This window comes from Urocitellus parryii, chromosome 2, assembly GCF_045843805.1.
Source record: "Urocitellus parryii isolate mUroPar1 chromosome 2, mUroPar1.hap1, whole genome shotgun sequence".
NCBI classification, from domain to species: Eukaryota; Metazoa; Chordata; class Mammalia; order Rodentia; family Sciuridae; genus Urocitellus; species Urocitellus parryii.
The window spans coordinates 44,895,632-44,914,168 of NC_135532.1; the positions used below are offsets into that span (position 1 = coordinate 44,895,632).

The window sequence follows — 18,537 nt, forward strand, 5'->3', positions numbered from 1 at the left end:
CACTCAGATAATCCCATCAAGGATCGATTCGCTGATTAGGTTAAGGCTATGATCCAATAATCTCTCCTCCAAACCTTCTTGCATTGTCTCACATGTGAGTTTGGGGGGAACACCACATCCAAACCATAACATTCAACTTCCCCAACACCAAATCTTCAGTTCCATACATCTGCATCTTTTCTCCTTTAAACAAATCATTTTAGGCTGGAGAAGTATATTAGTGGTAGACCCACTTGCTCTGCATGAAGCCCTGGGTTCAATCCCCAGAACAGAAAGAAAAAATTTTAAGTACTTCCTCAATTATACTAGAAATAATCTTTTTAATCATTGATTAATCCACTGGTTATACATGTTGAGGAACCTATCCATATATGCCTTCTCAAGGACTTTATTTCTTCTGTCATACCCTTTTCATCCAGTCTCTCCTCTGCTGTACTGGATTTTTTTCTGTCTTTACACAAACATGACTCTCCCTTGATCCCTCAACTTTATCCTGTTATGTCTCATTTCATTGCTCTCCTTCTCAAATAACTCAAGAGCTGATAAATGCCATCACTATTTCCAAATCTCTATTTATTCTCAAGTCCAATCCAATCAGGCTGCATCCCCCCATCATACCCAAATCAATCCTGTCAGGATCACAGATGACTTCCTTTAGCCATCTCCACTGAGCTTCTTCTCATTCAACCTTTCTGTCTTGATTTCTGGGACATCACACTTGTTGACTTACCCTGCCTCTCAATGTTCTTTCACCTCCAGTTAAATTCTAAAAGATAGAATTCCTCCATATTTAATCCTGGGCTACTCCTCAAATCTATAATTTAAATGATTTTATCTATTTACATGCTAATAATTTTAAAATTTTTACCTCACACACATACTTGCTTGCAAAGACCAAATTTTTATGTACAATTTCCCATTTGTTATCTCTCAGATATCTCCAATTTATCACATTTAAAGTTAAACTTTTGAGAAAAAAAATAATTTAACAAATTAATAAATAAAAAATAAAATTAAACTTTTGATACTTTTCTACCCAAACTTTGGTCCTCTCCTAACAGTTCCCATCTTGGTGCTTGGCATCACTATACATTCAGTAGATCAAGTCAGCTGGGAACCATCCTTATTTCTTCCTCCTTCCTCATCCCTCAAACCAACATGGTCTATTGATTTTTCCATACAATATGTATATTTTTTTCTCTGACTTGACATCACCCAAATCAACCTTTAACTGGACCATGTCAGTAACATCTTCAATAGTCTTTCCATTTCTACTCTTGCTTCCTCAAATCTACTCTCAACACAGCAATCAGAGTAGTCACTTCCTCAAAATGAAAATATATATATATATATATATATAAGAAGCTTCTTATGCTTCTCCTCTGTGACTGGAATAAAATCCAGATTCTATGCAACAGCCTGCGTGATCCGCCTTTTCTGTCTGGCTGCTGTCCCTCTTGTCAACCTCATGATTTCTTCTCCTTTATTTACATTAACCCAAATACACCAGCATCCTTTCAGATTATTGAAATACTACATGCTGATCCTTGAGTCAAGAACTTTCTTCCTTGGCTTTCAGCATAGCTGGGTTCTTCTTGTCACTTTAGTTCAATGCGATTTTATCTATAAATCAGGTATTTCCTCTCATACTAAATATACTTTCCCTTCCCAATCTATTCATTCTTAATCTTTTTATCCTACCTTTACCACTATGTTCCTGTCAGAATTATTAGAGTCTGTTGTCCAACATAGTTCTTTGTCACATTAACATCTGAATTTCCATATTTGGTCCTGGAGCCACATTTGCTCTCTTCATATTATATACTCAGAACCTGCATAGTGCCTAGACACACTGAGTGCTCATTATTCAATTAATAAATAAAAGCACCTTTCCTCATGCTAGGTAGTCTCAATACATTGATTTCTTGCCTGTGTAATAAATTGCATTTATGTTCCTCTGAATATTTTCATCGATTCATATTTGTGCCCTTTTAACTTCTTGTTCAAGTATTTTGCCAATTTTTCTAGATTTGTCTTTTTCTTATTATTTGGTAAAGAGTTCTTTGTGAAATTGAGTCATTATTCATTATGTCTCAGGCAAATGTTTTCTCTTGGATTATCACTTATTGGTAAATTTCTTTTCTCTGTGTTTTCCATCATAAATCTAAAAATATTTCATGTACTTAAGTCCATTTGCTGAGATTTGTGTATTGCTTACAAAGGAGTTGCTATCCTAAAATTATAAGATCATTGCTCATCACATTCTAATTATGCTGATTCAATACAATTTGCCAAATTGTCCATCCTGTTAACATTGAGTTGAAAAGTCCTAAGTGCTAAGTTCCCAAATAATAATGGATCTACTTATAGACTGTAACATTCATTGAACCTATTTAAATATTGGTTATAATGGCAAAAATGCTTTGTTACACCTACCACAGCTTTAAAGGTTTTATTCTTTTATATCAAAGAAATTTAAATTTTGGTTTCAAATTTTTTCCTGCTAGTCTTTTAAATGGGTATCTAAATTGTTTAAGTGGATAGACTTTAAAATGTCTTATTGCTTAATTTCTAATTTTATTTCATTTTTCTCAGGGACTGTGACTTTCTAGAATTCAGGGGGATTTAGGGGAATTTACTGACAGTATTTGAGGCTTTGTCATGGCCACTGTTGTGGTAATTAAGTTGGTATGAAGTAGATTTTTTTCATATACTGGGTACAATATTTCATAACTATGTCTATATAATCATGCATAGTTATTATTTTTCAGTTCCTTTAATCCTTATGTCATTTTTTGGTTCACTTGATCTGTTCATTTCTATTGAGAATTAACTAAATAAAAGAAAAAAATTGGCAAATGCATAGTGTACACTGGAGACTTGACAGTTTTTGTCTAATTTTTGTCCTATATATTTCAAATCTATGTTGGTAAAGACTTATGATTCATATTGTCTTTTGAATTATGCATTTTATCTTAATAAAATATACTTTATCTTTCTGAATGCTTTTCACCTTGAATTAAATTTACCTTGTATTAATATTGCTACATCTGCTCTATTTTATTAGAATTTATATATATTTTTTTCCAATGCCTTTGTTTTTAATTCTCATTTTATAAATATGTTTTGTGATACCATACTTATTTGCTTGTTTTTAATACAGTGTAAGAGCTTGTCTTTTAGTAAGGAAACCTAGCTTACATACCTTAATTGTAAGTGTTAATTTGTTGAATTTAATGTTTTGCTTTCTTCTTAATATTTTATTATAAAAATTTCACTTTGGGCTGGGGATGTGGTTCAAGTGGAAGCACGCTTGCCTGGCATGCTCGGGGCGCTGGGTTCGATCCTCAGCACCACATAAAAATAAAATAAAGATGTTGTGTCCACCAAAAAATAAAAAATATTTAAAAATTCTCTCTCTCAAAAAAAAATTTCACTTCATGTCTTTTGTTATAATGATCAAATTTGCATGTTATTTTTCTCATGTTTTATGTAATATATCCTATTATTACATATAGTTAACATATAATTAAACATATTACAATATAATTATTTTTCTATTAATATTTAGAATTTACAAGACTTCTTCATGCAACAAAGGAAGAATACTATTGAGAATTAGCTAACGAATGTAGTTCATAACCTTCTCTCTTCTTTGTGGCTCTTCTAGTTTCAACATCCTCCATGATTTTAACATGACCCTGTTGATTCTTATTTTAAAGAAGGAAAACTAATCACATTTTTTAAAATAAATATCACTATCTTTTTGTTCAAAATAATTCTGGCATCTCGTGTCTTCCTAAATCTTGGGTTATCTGTTAGGCTACAGTTTTTTCTCTGTTAACTTTTTTTTTTTCAATAAGGCTTATAGAACCCACATAGGAGCAATAAAGTTGGCTGTGCTGGTGGCTTAACTCTGAGATGGGACCACACACTCACCCAGGTGTGATATGTTTACCAGGAGCACTTTCTGGCCCCAGGGCTGCCTTAGTGAATCTCTTGTCTCAAAAAGAGATTCTCACAGTATATGCTTTGGGGCAAAGGCCAAAGTCACCTCTTCTCTTTACTTCCTCCTTTGCTGTCCTGGGAGTTTACTAGGTTCAGCATCTCTCTGAGTGCTATGCTCAGTCTCTTATGTGAACTGTATCAGTCAGTCTTAGGAATTAGCAGCTACTACTCCCCACACCATGCTACACATGAGGAAAAAGGCTCCAAGAGGTTTAAAAGAGTTCTTCAACTAATAAGGAAAAAAGTGTTTGAACCCAGACAGTCTAGCCCCAGATCCCCTGCCCTTCCAAGAGGAAACTTTCAATGGTACTAAGTTCCTGTGACAAGATAATTAGAACAAAATATTGTACAAATAAGATACTGGTCAACTTTCATCTCTTATTAGTTATAATTACATGCTGAGAAAGATGAGAACTGATCTGGCACTCATGGCTCTTATTAAAAGTGAGCAATGACACATGACATCAACCTCAGAAGAGGTCACTATGTGACTGATGAATTATGACAAAAGAAAGACCACTCTATAACATGTCTAAATGTGGAAAAGCATACGAACCTTCTGCAAACCACAATGGTGACCAAATAGCCCCAAATGCTGGCTACTGGGAGTGACTACTGCTGCTTTATCAATGACAGCAGAAGTCTCACTTCAGTATTCCCCCATTTTAAATAAAGATTGATTTTAAGATACATAGCCATATAATGATCCCTATTTGCAGATAACATCCAACCAAGGGCAAAGCTCTGCTTCCTTAAACCCTCCCCCAAGCCACCTGACCCAGATCCATAGCTTTAAATCCCCTCTGACCTCTTCCTAAGATGCTTCATGTTTCCCCAAAGTGTGGCCCAGGAATTTGTAATTTATTTAAGAGGCAACAGGAATAGTAAATAATCAAGTATTTTGGAACAAGGGAATGACATGACCAAACTGTGTTTTAGAGTATTAGACCTGAACAAAAACATGAGGTGATGAAGAGAAGAGACTGATGACAAAGATAGCAACCATTGCAGTAGTCTAGGGGTTTGACCAGGAAACACAGAGACACAGACCACAATTCCAAGTGGCATGTGACAAATGCCAACACAAGGGTGGTGCCAGAGGGAATGAAATGAGTTAACATTAACATTAGAATATCTGCAAGAAGAATTGACAGTGGGTGGAAATTTTGATATGATCTTAACAGGCAACCTTATTTAACATTCAATAGTTAGGGATTTCCTTGGACCAAATTTCTCATAAGCTGTTCAGCCTCATCCTGAACAAAATAGATATGGGATTTTTATATCTATAAGTTTGCTTCATTAGCATAAGCTACAAAGTTATGAATAGGATGACTTTCTGTTCACCTTGCTTAAATTATGAAAGTCAAGGTTGGATTTAAGCTTACCATATGGATAAGGGAGCGATTTAGCTCTTAAGTGTCTTCCAGAAGTTCCCACGAAGGGCATTAGAAGTTTTGTGAGCATATTAGAAAGCAAACTTGGGGCCAAAGTGTGCATATTCAGCAGACCTGTCTGGATTCTCCGCTCTAAGAAACTAAAATAGATGAAGATGTGCCTCTGAGGAACGAAGCACACAATTATTCAAGTGAAAGTAAAAGAGATAGATGGTTCTGATGGCAGAAAAAGTCCCAACATTACATTCCATGGGCTGAGCTGGAGGGGGCGGGGTGGGGGGGTGGGGGTGGGGTTGGCAGTTCAGAAATATGAAGTTCCTGTTTAGGAATGGGCTTGATTCCAAGAGTTTTCCCAACTAAGGTTTTAAGAACTGAGTCCCTTATCTCCCAGAAACAATGCTGGAAACTGTACTCGGGAGAAGAGTATACCTAAGAGAAGTTATGAAAGCCCATCCATCCTCCAGGAAGATTAATAGTGATACTAACCCAGGGTTGAGACTGGGCAGAGGACCACATTTCTATGTGATGAATGAAGAGGAAATAGACTTATTTCCTCAGCCTCTCTTTTTGCTTAATGTACACAAAATTTAGATTTTGGTGGGGAAAAAACAGAAGCCAACTTTGCCAATCTTTCTCTCTGAGTTGACCTACCCTCTCCAGTAGTTCTCACCACAGGTACCCCTGTTGACAGTGCTCCTCACCCCCAACTTATGCTTGGTAATTGACCTTCAAAATATAACACACCCCTAAATTATCTATTTTCCCCAATTCCCCAAATCTCAGGATCTGATTTGACTGCATCACTTACTATCTCTGACTTTGGAAATATCTGATTACCCAAACCTCCCCCTGTAACATAGGGATGATACATGTCTAATGGGGTTGATCTGAAAATTAAATGAAAAAAAAAAGTCTACATGATTACTGCTGAGCTTGACATTCTGCATGTTCTCAGTTATATAGCAGCTTTTTTTATTACTTGGATTTAAAAGAGCCAAATACTTTGTACTTTTAACTTAGATAAATGTAGAATCTATTATGTTAAATGGTTATTAGATATGAACTACAATTTTAAATGCTTAAACAATCAAATCTGATTCCTCCAGAAAATTCTTAAAAGAATACCATTTTCCCTAACACTTGTATGTAAATTGCATCTATACAATCCTACATCCTACCGGAGCCCCATCACTCAAGATCCAAACACATCTAACATGAATCCAAAAGCACACAATCAGAAAGATGACCACACCCCTACAAGCAAATTGCCATTTAAAAATTTAAATGCTGGGATTTATTTTACCCAATATTTTAAATAACCTGGGTCACATCTTCTCTTTGATTTAAAAAAAAAAAGAAGTTTATCAACTATTACCTCAGATTTTTTGCATCTACCAATAATATTGACTAATAAGGAACACCATCCTGAAAAAACATCACATTTGAATTTTTCTAAGTGGTAAATAGGTACAGAGATGAAAAATCATGGTGAAAACTGTACCAAGGTTAAATGCCCCTTCCTACCCTCTGCTCTCAGGCTCAAGCATCCTAGAACTAATTCTGAATTGTGATATCGAATCTGTCCCCAGTCGGAATGGCAGACTTAATGCATCATTAATCTGGTCCGCTCTCAGCCGCCAATTGAAATAGTCACAGTCATTCGATTTTTAAGGAAAAGACAGTGCTGCAGAAGTACATTCCAGAGGTCTTTTCATAAAAACCATCCTGTGTGCTCCATCTGCATGTGCAATCTGCTTGTGTATTTTCAGCCAGCTTGCATGGGCAGATTAATGTGTACAATTAGAAAGCAACCTCACAGGCATTCAATAAACTGCCTTCATTATTACACTCAGGAGAGTCCCTTTGGATGTCAATAAAAGCCTAGTTTTCTGCCTGTTAGCTAAATAATTGACAACACTAAAAATAATCAGAAGCAAATGAACGGAGTCAGGAACAAGGTGTGAAGAAAGAGCACATTAAGATTCTCCTGGTGGTGCCCCAGGTGGCCATCATGTGCTTTTTCTCCAGCAACTTGGATTTACAGTCTACTCAAGTCCATGGTTGCCTTCTCTACAGGAAAAACACACCGTTCCTGGTCTGCTGTTTGAACCACACATCACAGCATGCTGAAACTAGCAGGGTATTGACTCGTTTGAAAGAATTTCTTATTTGGGTTTCTATTTTGTGTTCTTTCATTTGACAGCTTCAGGAGAATCTAACCTGGGAGTGGAGGGCAGATAGTCTAGTTGGTCTGGTGAAATCTTTGTGCTGTTAAAATTCTAACAGCTTTCCTAGATTTTTTTTTTCCCCACCATTAACTGGTTCTAAGAAATTGTGATAAAGACTTGCTACAGGGAGGCTCCACCTATTCTAAGAAGTCCCTTTCATATTGGTAGCTATGTAATGGTCATTCATTTCATGAGCTATTGGCCTTTTAATTTCAAAAGTAATTCAAAACACAATGCTCTTAAAAGAAAAAAAAACTCACACATATATTCCTCTTCTTGTGTTTCTCAATAGCCTTTAAAAATCAATTTGAGATACTTCTCATTTTTAGCCAGCTTCTCTTCTTCCTGGTTAACTGGGGCTTTCACGATAAGCAGAAGAAAGAGCAAGAGTGAAATGTGCGTATAATTGAATTCAACTCCACTGATAGTGTGGGAGGTGGCTGAGGGCAAAACTTTTTTTCTTCTTTACAGAAAAAGGGCGACTGATCTTTAGTGTTTAGTGAAACACAAACTCAAAAAGCTAGAAGATCATGAAAGAAAGGAGGCTGGACAGCACAACCCCCAATATTTGAAAATTCCAAGAATCTTTCATCCTTCACCTTGCCCTGATTCAAATTCTCCAGACAGAGGATTCATTCAACTTCCCAGTCCTCTACTTAAGACCCCTCACTGGTAAGCAGGTCATCCCTTTTCCAGTGAAAACTAGTTTGGTATAATAAAAAATTATTTTGATATATGACCACCAATTGGGAGTTTTGACAATAATTGCTAAATGACTGCAGTTTCTGAGTAGACAACATGCAATAGTATAATAAGCCTCAGTCCACTGGATAAATCCCTAGTTAGTTTAGATTCTACTTCAGCATTTCATTTCAAACAGCTCCGTCCCTGTATCAATACATTGGAAGTCAATATAATTAGAAGCACGCTGGATCACCAAAGAAACAGACCTTCCAAGACACTTTTAGTCGTGAATTTTTCAAATTTGGTAGTATTAATGCTAAGTGACTCCTAGAACACACTCTGATGAATATAGATGTCTCCAATCTTAGATCATCACATGATGACAGAGTTCAATTACATAATATTAGCAGCCATTAATCCAATGCCAGGTGTTTGCAAAGTTACCAACACCTAGAACTTAAAAGCTAAATGAATGAATGATATGCCTATAAATGTACAAAGTTCTGAAAACATAAACTTACTATTGGTGATGTTCTCTGAATGCTTCTCTTCTGAGTTTTTCTTGAACTTGCTTTTTCTCCTCTAGCTTATTGCTCTGAAATTGCAAAGATCAAAATATAATCTATTAAGGAAGATGTAGGTAGAATATAATGTTGAAATTATCCAAGGTCCAAAATCCTTAGGTCCCAGTGACCCAACAGTCCAATGTGGTCTAATTTGGTTCCCTTCCAGAAGCTCCAAAATTATCCCCTCCCAGAACCCACAGCCACTTCACAGAAAGCCAGGATCCCTAAGTTCTTCCACAGCTCCCCTCTCCCAACTGAATGATCACAGAATCATCATTGCACATTTTTATTTTAGTTCAAATGATAGCAACATTTTTAAGCAGTGTTTTCAAAATATTCTAATGAAAACATAAAATTTCCATACCAACTATGTTTACTTAAGATTATAATAAATGGTTAAATAGTTCATTCAAAATTTATGCGTACACCCACTTTCTACTAACGCATTCAGGAAAAGATTTTCAATAAGCCAACTCAACTCCCTTCTGACTTAGAATCAAACACTTAAAGCTGTTGAGAGACTGAACAGAACATGTCCTTAAAAAGCCATCCACTTGCATAAAAAGAGTTCTTTTATTTTTTTAATTAGCTGTTTAGAGAGCCTAGAGAGAAAAGAACTTCATATTTGATATTACTGCTACCATGGCTCTGGCACATTATAATCCAATTTAAATAACCCAGAACATTTGCTTTTTGTTCACCATGACACAGCTGTCATTTTTTTTACCTTGCCTAAGAAAAATAAGTAAAAGTCTTAGACAACAAATTTAATAGGGAGTTGAAACAAGTTTACAACACAGGAGAAATGTGAAATTTTACATGAATCCAAGAGAGCAAGCAGCTGGGTTTAATTTTTTAAAAAATAGATTTGCCCAGAGGAAGACCCTTAAAAAGACAATAATGGAAATCATCACTCTTAAACTCTAAGTTTGGCTCCATCTTTCAAAGAGAGGGAAAACTGTTCATATTGTTCATTTCCATGAAGGTCTTCATTCACACAGAACTTTGCCATTTTGACAGGCAAAATGAGAACCGCATTAGTTTTAGGAACTAAAACTTAGTTTTAGGAACTAAGTAGGAAATTTACTAGAGTTAAAGGGAAGCAATTATAATGGAAGCAATTGGATTGTTAATGAAACAATTCTAGGAAAATAACTAATGGAAAATTATAAAACCAAGTAAACATGATTTCAGTCTGGAAAAAGTCCTCGATCATGAGAACAAAGGTGGTCACTTAATGACAAGATCCCTGCATCCCCTACAGGAAAATAATTGAAAGTGTGAAGGACAGCAAGCAAGCAGTAGGTGCTGATGAAACCAATGTTAGGCACACTCCTTTGAGAACAATGAGAAAGTCACACAAGTGTCTAGAGACAAAGGCTGGGTTCCTTCAGCAAGGTCAGGAATTGAGAAAACTGTTTTTATTCTCTTCGCCAGTAGATTCCAACTCACAAAACTGTTGGATGGTAGCTAAATTTTATCCAAGGAAAGTCTGTCTGTCCCTCATCAGAATAGAAAGATTTTGCAAAACCCTGGAGTATTTGAGAATCTGTATTCAGTACCTACCAACCTAGGCACTGATTTTACTATACTAATCCAAATACTTAGATTTAGCCAGGTTGTTTATTGCTTTCCATTTAAGTCCTCATCCAAACATACTTATGCACATATACAAATGCAAAATAAGCCATTTGAGAGCATGAGATCCAAATGAAGAAAAGATGGAATCATGTTTTCTCCAGTTCACCATCACTGAGTGAATTTAAGCAAATCATTTAATGTCACTGAATCTCATTTATTCAACAAACATTTATTTAATGCCTATTATATGCTTTGTGCTGTTAGATGCTAGTAATGCAGCTATGAAAAAGCTGTGACTACCCTGGAAATTTCAAAATCTAGCTCAGGATATGGACAAGAAAGCAACGAAGGAAGTATGTTAAGTATATTAGGGAAAGCAGTTTGCAAGTGAAGTAATATGAACACATGGAAAAAATACAAAAGCAGATGGTCAGGAAATACTCACTGTTTCCATGTTCACTCTGAGCCTACTAAGTGGCAAGTTCCATCCCAGACACAAGAGCCAAGAACAACATTCAGAATGTGGCTTCTAAGCTCAGGTTCATGACTGAAGTTCACCTAGGAGAATGTCTTTTTTATGGAGACTGTACTTAGAACTTTCTTTAGATTTTCTAAGGTGCTGATGGCAAGATCAAAGGACAAAACCCTTAGGTATAAGGAGAAATAAAAAATCATAGGTAGAGACCAATCTTAAAACAAGCAACAGTTTTCCAAGAGTGAGAAGAAGATGGTGCAAACCTTCACTTCATTGCACACCTGTTGTCCACTACTCCAGAGGGTTCCAGCAGAGGGGCCAGAAAGCCAAAAAGAAAGCTAGCATTTAGCTCATCGGGACTTGCTCCCCAGCAAGGGCCTGCTTCAACACTAAGGATGTGTCTTTCTTTGTCTCATAAAGTTGCCATTTATCACCAGTCTGAGCACCCACAAAACGGACCACCTGGATTGAAGAACCAGGTTTTTTTGTTGTTGTTGTTGTTTTTGTTTGTTTGTTTTTGTTTTTTGTACAAAGGCAATGATGGGCCAACAATGTCCCTGGATAAGAAAAGCACAATCCCAGAATTTACAGTGTCTTCAAGACATCAGAGAATATGCCAGTTCAGGGAATTCCAAGAAGTTCAAGGATAAATTGAAAGGTGTTTGTGAAGAGACGGGTGGAAGATATGGCTGGGAAAGTAAGAAGGGGCAAATGATGAAGGAATTTATATGTTCAGCAAAGGAGTCTGGACTTCACCAAAGGCAGTGGTAAGCCATTAAATTATTGTAAGCAGCACAGTAAGCCACTCACTCAGGTAGCAACCCGGAAGATAAGCTGCAGAAAGGACTACCAATGTGAGAGGACACAAGTGGTTCTCACCACTATCCAAGTCAGAAATTATGAGAGACCCCAATTAGGGCAGCAGGGATGGAGAAGAAAAAAACAGTAGAGAAAAATGGTAGGGACAGAAGTAACAGGTACTGTTGTAGGTGGGATGAGTAAGAAAAGGGGAAGACAATCATGTAGAGAATCAACACAAAGGCTTGAGTTCAATTTGAATCCAAAGGCTCTGAGGCACAGGTGTGAACATCTAGGCAGAAATCCCAAATATGTACTATGATATATGGTTCTGGGATTCAGATATATGTTCTGGCCTGAAGACATGAACCTCAGAAACCATCAGCATGAGCAATGGCTAAAGCCTTAAACGTGGGAGCTTTCACCTAAGGATAAGAGGTGTAGGCACAGAGATATCAGAGACCAATAGAGATATCTGAGACCAACAATGGAGCTCTTGAAATATCCATAGAGGGAAAACAAGTGGATAAAAAAAATCCAGAGAAAATAGAGAGGGGTAGATTAAAGGACAGAATATTTAATAATTAATAGCTACAAACTGTTAAGTATCTCCACTGGATTTTTCAATTAAGAACATCATGGTGATTTTGGCTAGATCTATATTAGATATAGAAGCCAAATTCAGCCCACTAAGGAACAAATAAAGAAGTCAGAGAAGTTGAGTTCATAAGCCAGCTAAGGACAGCATCAACCTAGGAAATACGTTCCTAAAACAGAATCCTTGGTTCCAGTGACTGAAAAAGAGTGAGTCTACAAACTGACATTTGGAAACAAAATTTGGTGGTAGAGAAGTCTTTTAAGACATTGTGACCCATGGCATTTGGGACATAGAAGTTGAAAGTGGATTAGAATAGAGAGATGCTATTTGTTAAGGTCCGAGAGACCCAAGTATGAATAAATACTGAGAGAGGAAAAACAAACAAGAAAAAGGGCTAAATTAAGAGATGCAAGGTATCTGGGGAGATGAGAGGAAAGAGGAGATGGTGAACAAAAGGTGGAATAATCCATCTTTTCCTTCCTTTAAGAAGGAAAAACACCTTCTTAAAATGGGAATGGGGATAGAAGCAGCAAAGAATAAGGGAACAAGCAATGTACGGTGGCACACGTCTGTAATCCCAGAGCCTCAAGAGGCTGAGGCAGGAGGATCGAGAGTTCAAAGCCAGCCTCAGCAAAAGTAAGAAGCTAAGCAATTCAGTGAGACCCTGTCTCTAACTAAAATACAAAATAGGGCTGGGGATGTGGCTCAGTGCCCCTGAGTTCAATCTCTGGTACCAAAACAAAACAAACGAACAAAAAGGAGTAAGGGAACAGAAAGAAAAGAAAAGACATTAAAGGCCTAATGGGCCTTTCTTTCCTATGAAGTGGTCAATGAAGCCATGTGCTGAAAATAAAGGAGAGAAGACGAAGAAGGTAAAGTGAGCAAAGATCTTGGTAACTAAGGCTGGGCCTAGAATACAAAGGAAAAATGCTAGACTTTGGACATTGTTAAACACCTAGCTGAGATGGAAGCCCAGAAATCTAGAGTGACCAAAAAAGGCTCTGTGGATTTTTTCCCAGCAACCTCATTCATGTGGATTTAACAGAAATGAAGAAATTGAGCCAGGCTTGGTGACACACCCCTGTAATGCCAGTTACTGGGGGGCCAGGGCAGGAGGATCATAAATTTGAGGCCACCCTTGGCAACTTAGACCCAATCTCAAAGTAAAATAAAATTTTTGAAGGGCTGTGGATTTAACTTACAGGAAGAGTGCTTACCTACCATGCATGAGGCCCTGGGCCCAATCCCCAGTACTGTAAACAAATAAATAATTGAACCCATCCAATTAAAGTATTAAATAAGAATTATCTTCTTTACTCCTTCCTTCCAAGAGGTCAATATACTAGATTGAAATGAGATAGTGTTAAAGCACTTCTTCACTTTTATAATTAGGTTACAACATATTATTAAGTGCTCACTAAGTGCTCGGCATTGTACTAAGAGCTTTGTGTATTTTGCAACCTTTAATTCTATTGCTATACTCATTTTTAAAAAGAGGAAAGTAAAGAACAGAGAAGCTAGCAGCCTATACTCTTGGTACCACATCTGCATTTGAGAGTTCCCGTTCCATCCTCATGGATTTACTTACTGCATTTCAACAACCAAAGACTTCATGCCTCCACCAATTCATCCACCAAAAATCCCCATAGAATGTAGGAAACATATTTCTTGAAAACACTGGTGTTCCTTGAATTTTCAGAAATGAAAACATTTCCCAGGTTATACAAACAATATTGAAATGATTTCCTCAATGTTGAGTTTACCCCTAGAGTTGTTCTTAAACCATTCGCCCTTGCTACTACTTGCTTCCTAGAAATAAGAAAGCAACATGTATGATTTCCTAAAAATATGTATATGTGGTCATCTTTGCATCAATTATGAATTGCTAATATTCTGCTCATTAGTTTCAATGCTATACAATAAGGTAGAAACTAGCAATGTTTCTCAGTGTCTATGTAAAGCACAATGACTTCCAGGGCTCCCAAAGACTTGGGGAGCCGTAGCTCTCAGGAAGAACAAGAGGTTTTGGAAGCTACTCAAATCTCTTGCTGGTTTCTTATACTTTCTGAGGTTATGATATCCCAAGAGGTTGAGAGAATCAAATAGGAGTATTTGGAAATGACATAGAACTGTATTATATAATTTTAAACATAAGGAGATGGGAGCAGAATAAGGTAAATCCAGGAGGTAGGGAAGGTCTTTGACATGGACAAGGAGGTTTTCATTTTTTAGGTTTGTGATATTATGAAAGCCTAGAAAAATCAAATTATTACTTCATTCATTAATGTGATTATTAGGGGAAACTATGGTGGAGGTTTACTCCCATAGCACTAAATTTGGATGAAATCTTGCTGTGAGAATTTGCAAAAACCTGTCTACTTATGGGCAAGATCCACTGGCAAAGAAAGTACCTGCTTCTGGTACATTGTCTTCATTTTTAATGACTTTCTTTTACTCTGCCCTAATATTTTAGAAACATTGTCTCTGCTTTATAGATTTAAGGGAAAAGACATTTATACATAATTATAAAACCATGAGTTGTAGTAGTTTCCGATGGTTGTTATATTAAAAAAAATTTTAACACAATCTTAACTGTTTAAACAACACAGATGTATTACCTTGCATTTCTAGAGGTCAGCCACCCAAAATGAGTCTTGCCAGACTAACATTAAGGTGCATTCCTTGTAGGCACTCCAGGGGAAAATCAGTTTCCTTGCTTTTCTCCTCCTCTAGAGGCCTCCCACAGTCCTTTGCCAATGAACCCTTCCACTTTCAAAAGCCAGAAAGACTGACTTTCTCAGTCTGTCATCTCTCCTTTCTCCTCTACCTGCCTCATTCAATTTCAAGGACTCTTGTGACCATATTGGTCCTGCCTAAAGGTTGCAGAAAAGTCTCCCTATGTAAGGTCAGTTGATTAACAACCTTAATTCCATCTGTGAACTTAATTCCTCTTTGCCATGTAATATAACATATTCCTATGTTCTAGGGATTAGAATTTTTTAAATTTTTTATTTAATTTGTTATATATGGCAGCAGAATGTATTACAATTCATATTACACATATAGAGCACAATTTTTCTTATCTCTGGTTGTATACAAAGTATATTCATACCATTCCTGTCTTCATACATGTACTTAGGGTACATTTTACCCCCTTGCCCTCTCCCTTCCCCTCCCTCCCCTTTGTCCTACCTAGAGTTCATCTAATCTTAAATGTTCAAAATCTCTAGCAATTAGATAAATGCAAATCAAAACTACTCTAAGATTTCATCTCACTCCAGTAAGAATGGCAGCTATTATGCAACAGCAATAAGTGTCGGCGAGGATGTGGGGGAAAAAGCACACTCATACATTGCTGGTGGGACCACAAAATGGTGCAGCCAATACGGAAAGCAGAATGGAGATTCCTTGGAAAACTGGGAATGGAACCACCTTTTGGCCCAGCTATCCCACTCCTTGGTCTATACCCCAAGGACTTAAAAACAGCCACATCAATGTTAATAGCAGCACAATTCACAATAGCTAAATTGTGGAACCAACCTAGATGCCCTTCAGTAGATGAATAGATAAAGAAAACGTGGTATATATACACAATGGAATATTACTCAGCAATAAAAGAGAATAAAATCATGTCATTTGCAGGTAAATGGATGGAGTTGAAGAATATAATGCTAAGTGAAGTTAGCCAAACCCGGAAAACCAAATGCCCAATGTTTTCTCTTATAAGAGGAGGCTGATTCATAGTGGGGTTGGTAGGGATTATAATTTGAAGGAGGGATAAGGGGGCATTACTCTGCCTGCCACATGAATTATAATCTATTTGTAAGTCAATAAATATCAGGCACAATATGCCAGGTACTTCATAAAAGCATTTCCCTCCCTTGCTCTCTGAGGCTTTGGAACATGTGAGGAGATGGGAGGATAAGAGAACATTGCTTTCCTTCAGTGTGATGCATTGCATGCTGATCAACCCTTCAAAACCAGCTCTAGCAGAAACAAAAAGAGCAGGTTGATTTGTAGCATTTGCTCATTTCTGTAGTGTAAATATTCCCACCATAGTCAGTTTCAAGCTACCATGAAGACAACTAACTCATAAAAATCTTGAAAATGTAACAATCCATTCTCATGAACCAGTCTGAGGTGGCTCTAACACACTACCAAAAGTATATAACACCATATCCTCTGGTTTAGGGAATGCATATTTAAGCAAAGCATCCCAGTGTCCATTCCAAATGTTTCCCTCACCCATAGAATTAGCTCTCCCTTCATTAAGGATCAAAGGACAGCCACAAATACAATGATCCAGTTCACTCTCACCTCTATTACACACACAGATAGTGACCCATCAGAAGGAGATCCAGTGTCCCCTGTGACCCTTCCTGAGAGAGAGGGAAAATTGAAGGGCAAGATGGTAGGGAGGTTAAAATCAGAGCCCAGGCTAGAGGCTCTTGGGTGGTGATAGCTGCCTGGCTCCTTGCCTTAGGCTTCCCAGGAGCCACCATTCTGCCTGGGGAGGAGGACAGTAGACTGCAGCCTGGAATCCATGTGCATATTTGTTGTGCATTTTAAAGAATGAGTGCTCCATAAGCACAGTCATTACCATCTCCTTTGGCCATTTTCACACTGGCAATGTGAAATATGCCACTTCTGGGTAGCTAATGTCTACTTTTCTACCTGACGCCAGCTACTAAAATAGGTTTATGTTTCATATGAAAAGCCACAGATTTATATGCAACAGAAAGGGATCGGTCACTGTGGCAGTGCAGGCCCATCAGCCACAGAGATTAAGTCCACAGAAGGACAAGGGCAGGTGGTTTCTTATTTTGTAAGGTCATTTAAATTAATGTTCCCTATACTTGCATATGCACAAAGAATCACTCAGAGAGCTTGTTAAAATGCAGATTCTGATGTGGTAGGTCTGAGGTGGGCTTGAGAGTCTGAACCTCAGCAAACTCCAGGGATGCTGATGCTGCCCATCACATGAAGAGTCTAGTATAGGCCTCTCTCTTCCTCCATCTCTTTCCAGCAAATTTATGCCAGTAATCAGTATAGTTGGTCATTTCAGAAAAGCCAATCCAATTGAGATCACTGTATTTAATGACTGCTATAGGTCAGTGTTACGGTATAACTTGGAAAGGGGGAAATACTGCTTTGACTCAGTGTTGAAGAAGAGAGTCTCAGCCATTAACACTTGTTATCTGGGGCTGGGATTGTGGCTCAATGGTAGAGTGCTTGACTAGCATGTGTGATGCACTGGGTTTGATTCTCAGCATCACATATAAGTAAATAAAATACAGATCCATTGACAACTAAAAAAATTTTTTTAAAAAGAGTATGTTATCAATCCTGTGAAGAAATGAGCCATAAACAAACCACAAGATGACCAATTATGGGTGTTAAAAATGACCTTTAGAATAAAAGCCTACAACATAATAATTCTTTTTTTTCTAGAGAGAGAGAGAGAGAGAGAGAGAGAGAGAGAATTTTTTAATATTTATTGTTTAGTCTTTATTTGTATGTGGTGCTGAGGATCAAACCCAGCGCCACACACATGCCAGGCAAGCGCGCTACCGCTTGAGCCACATCCCCAGCCCAACATAATAATTCTTTAAGGTCTGCAAGCCTCTTAATTCAGTTCCTGATCATGATTTTATCAGTTTTGCCTGAAATGCAGGCAGAGTATATAAAGGGGACAAGATTCCATTCACAATCACAAACCAAACAATGGGAGGGGAAAAGATGGATAAAGAACAGAAGAGTGGGGAATAGAGACACATAGAGAAAGAAGTCAATAAAATTAAGTTATGGCAAAAAAAAAATCTTGTCAACAAAGATGACTTGGAAATGGATTGCTGAATAAAATTTAAAAACAAAGTTCCTACATTCGTCTTCTTATACCTTCAGCATTTTATTATAGTTCCTGATGTGCAAGACCAGTCTTATCTCCACCTACAGAGCCCACATGTCTACAGCAATGGGATGCTCTTGAACTTAAGAGAAGAGGTGGTGCTTACAGACTCATTTTATTGGCAGAGTTCAGAGAAGGTTGGGGGCCTGCCCCAGGTCAAACAGCACAGAAGACAACTTCCAAGGAAGACCAGTTTACTCCCAGCCAAGAAGAGAATTCCTCAAGGGAGGGGAAGACTCTTTCTCTCCTGTATTCCATCAGCCATCAGCTTTTAGCTTCATTAACTGTAACTGG

General features: G+C 37.4%; 1 protein-coding gene across 2 annotated transcripts in view; it reads right to left on the reverse strand.

The window, feature by feature from the left end:
* Epsti1 (epithelial stromal interaction 1) overlaps window positions 1-18,537 on the reverse strand; it is a 90,475-nt gene that overhangs the window by 46,849 nt on the left and 25,089 nt on the right. For both annotated transcript variants that reach the window (XM_077795203.1, XM_077795202.1), the window contains exon 6: window positions 8,839-8,912. In XM_077795203.1, coding sequence (XP_077651329.1) covers window positions 8,839-8,912 — 74 coding nt within the window. The remainder of the gene's footprint in view (window positions 1-8,838; window positions 8,913-18,537) is intronic.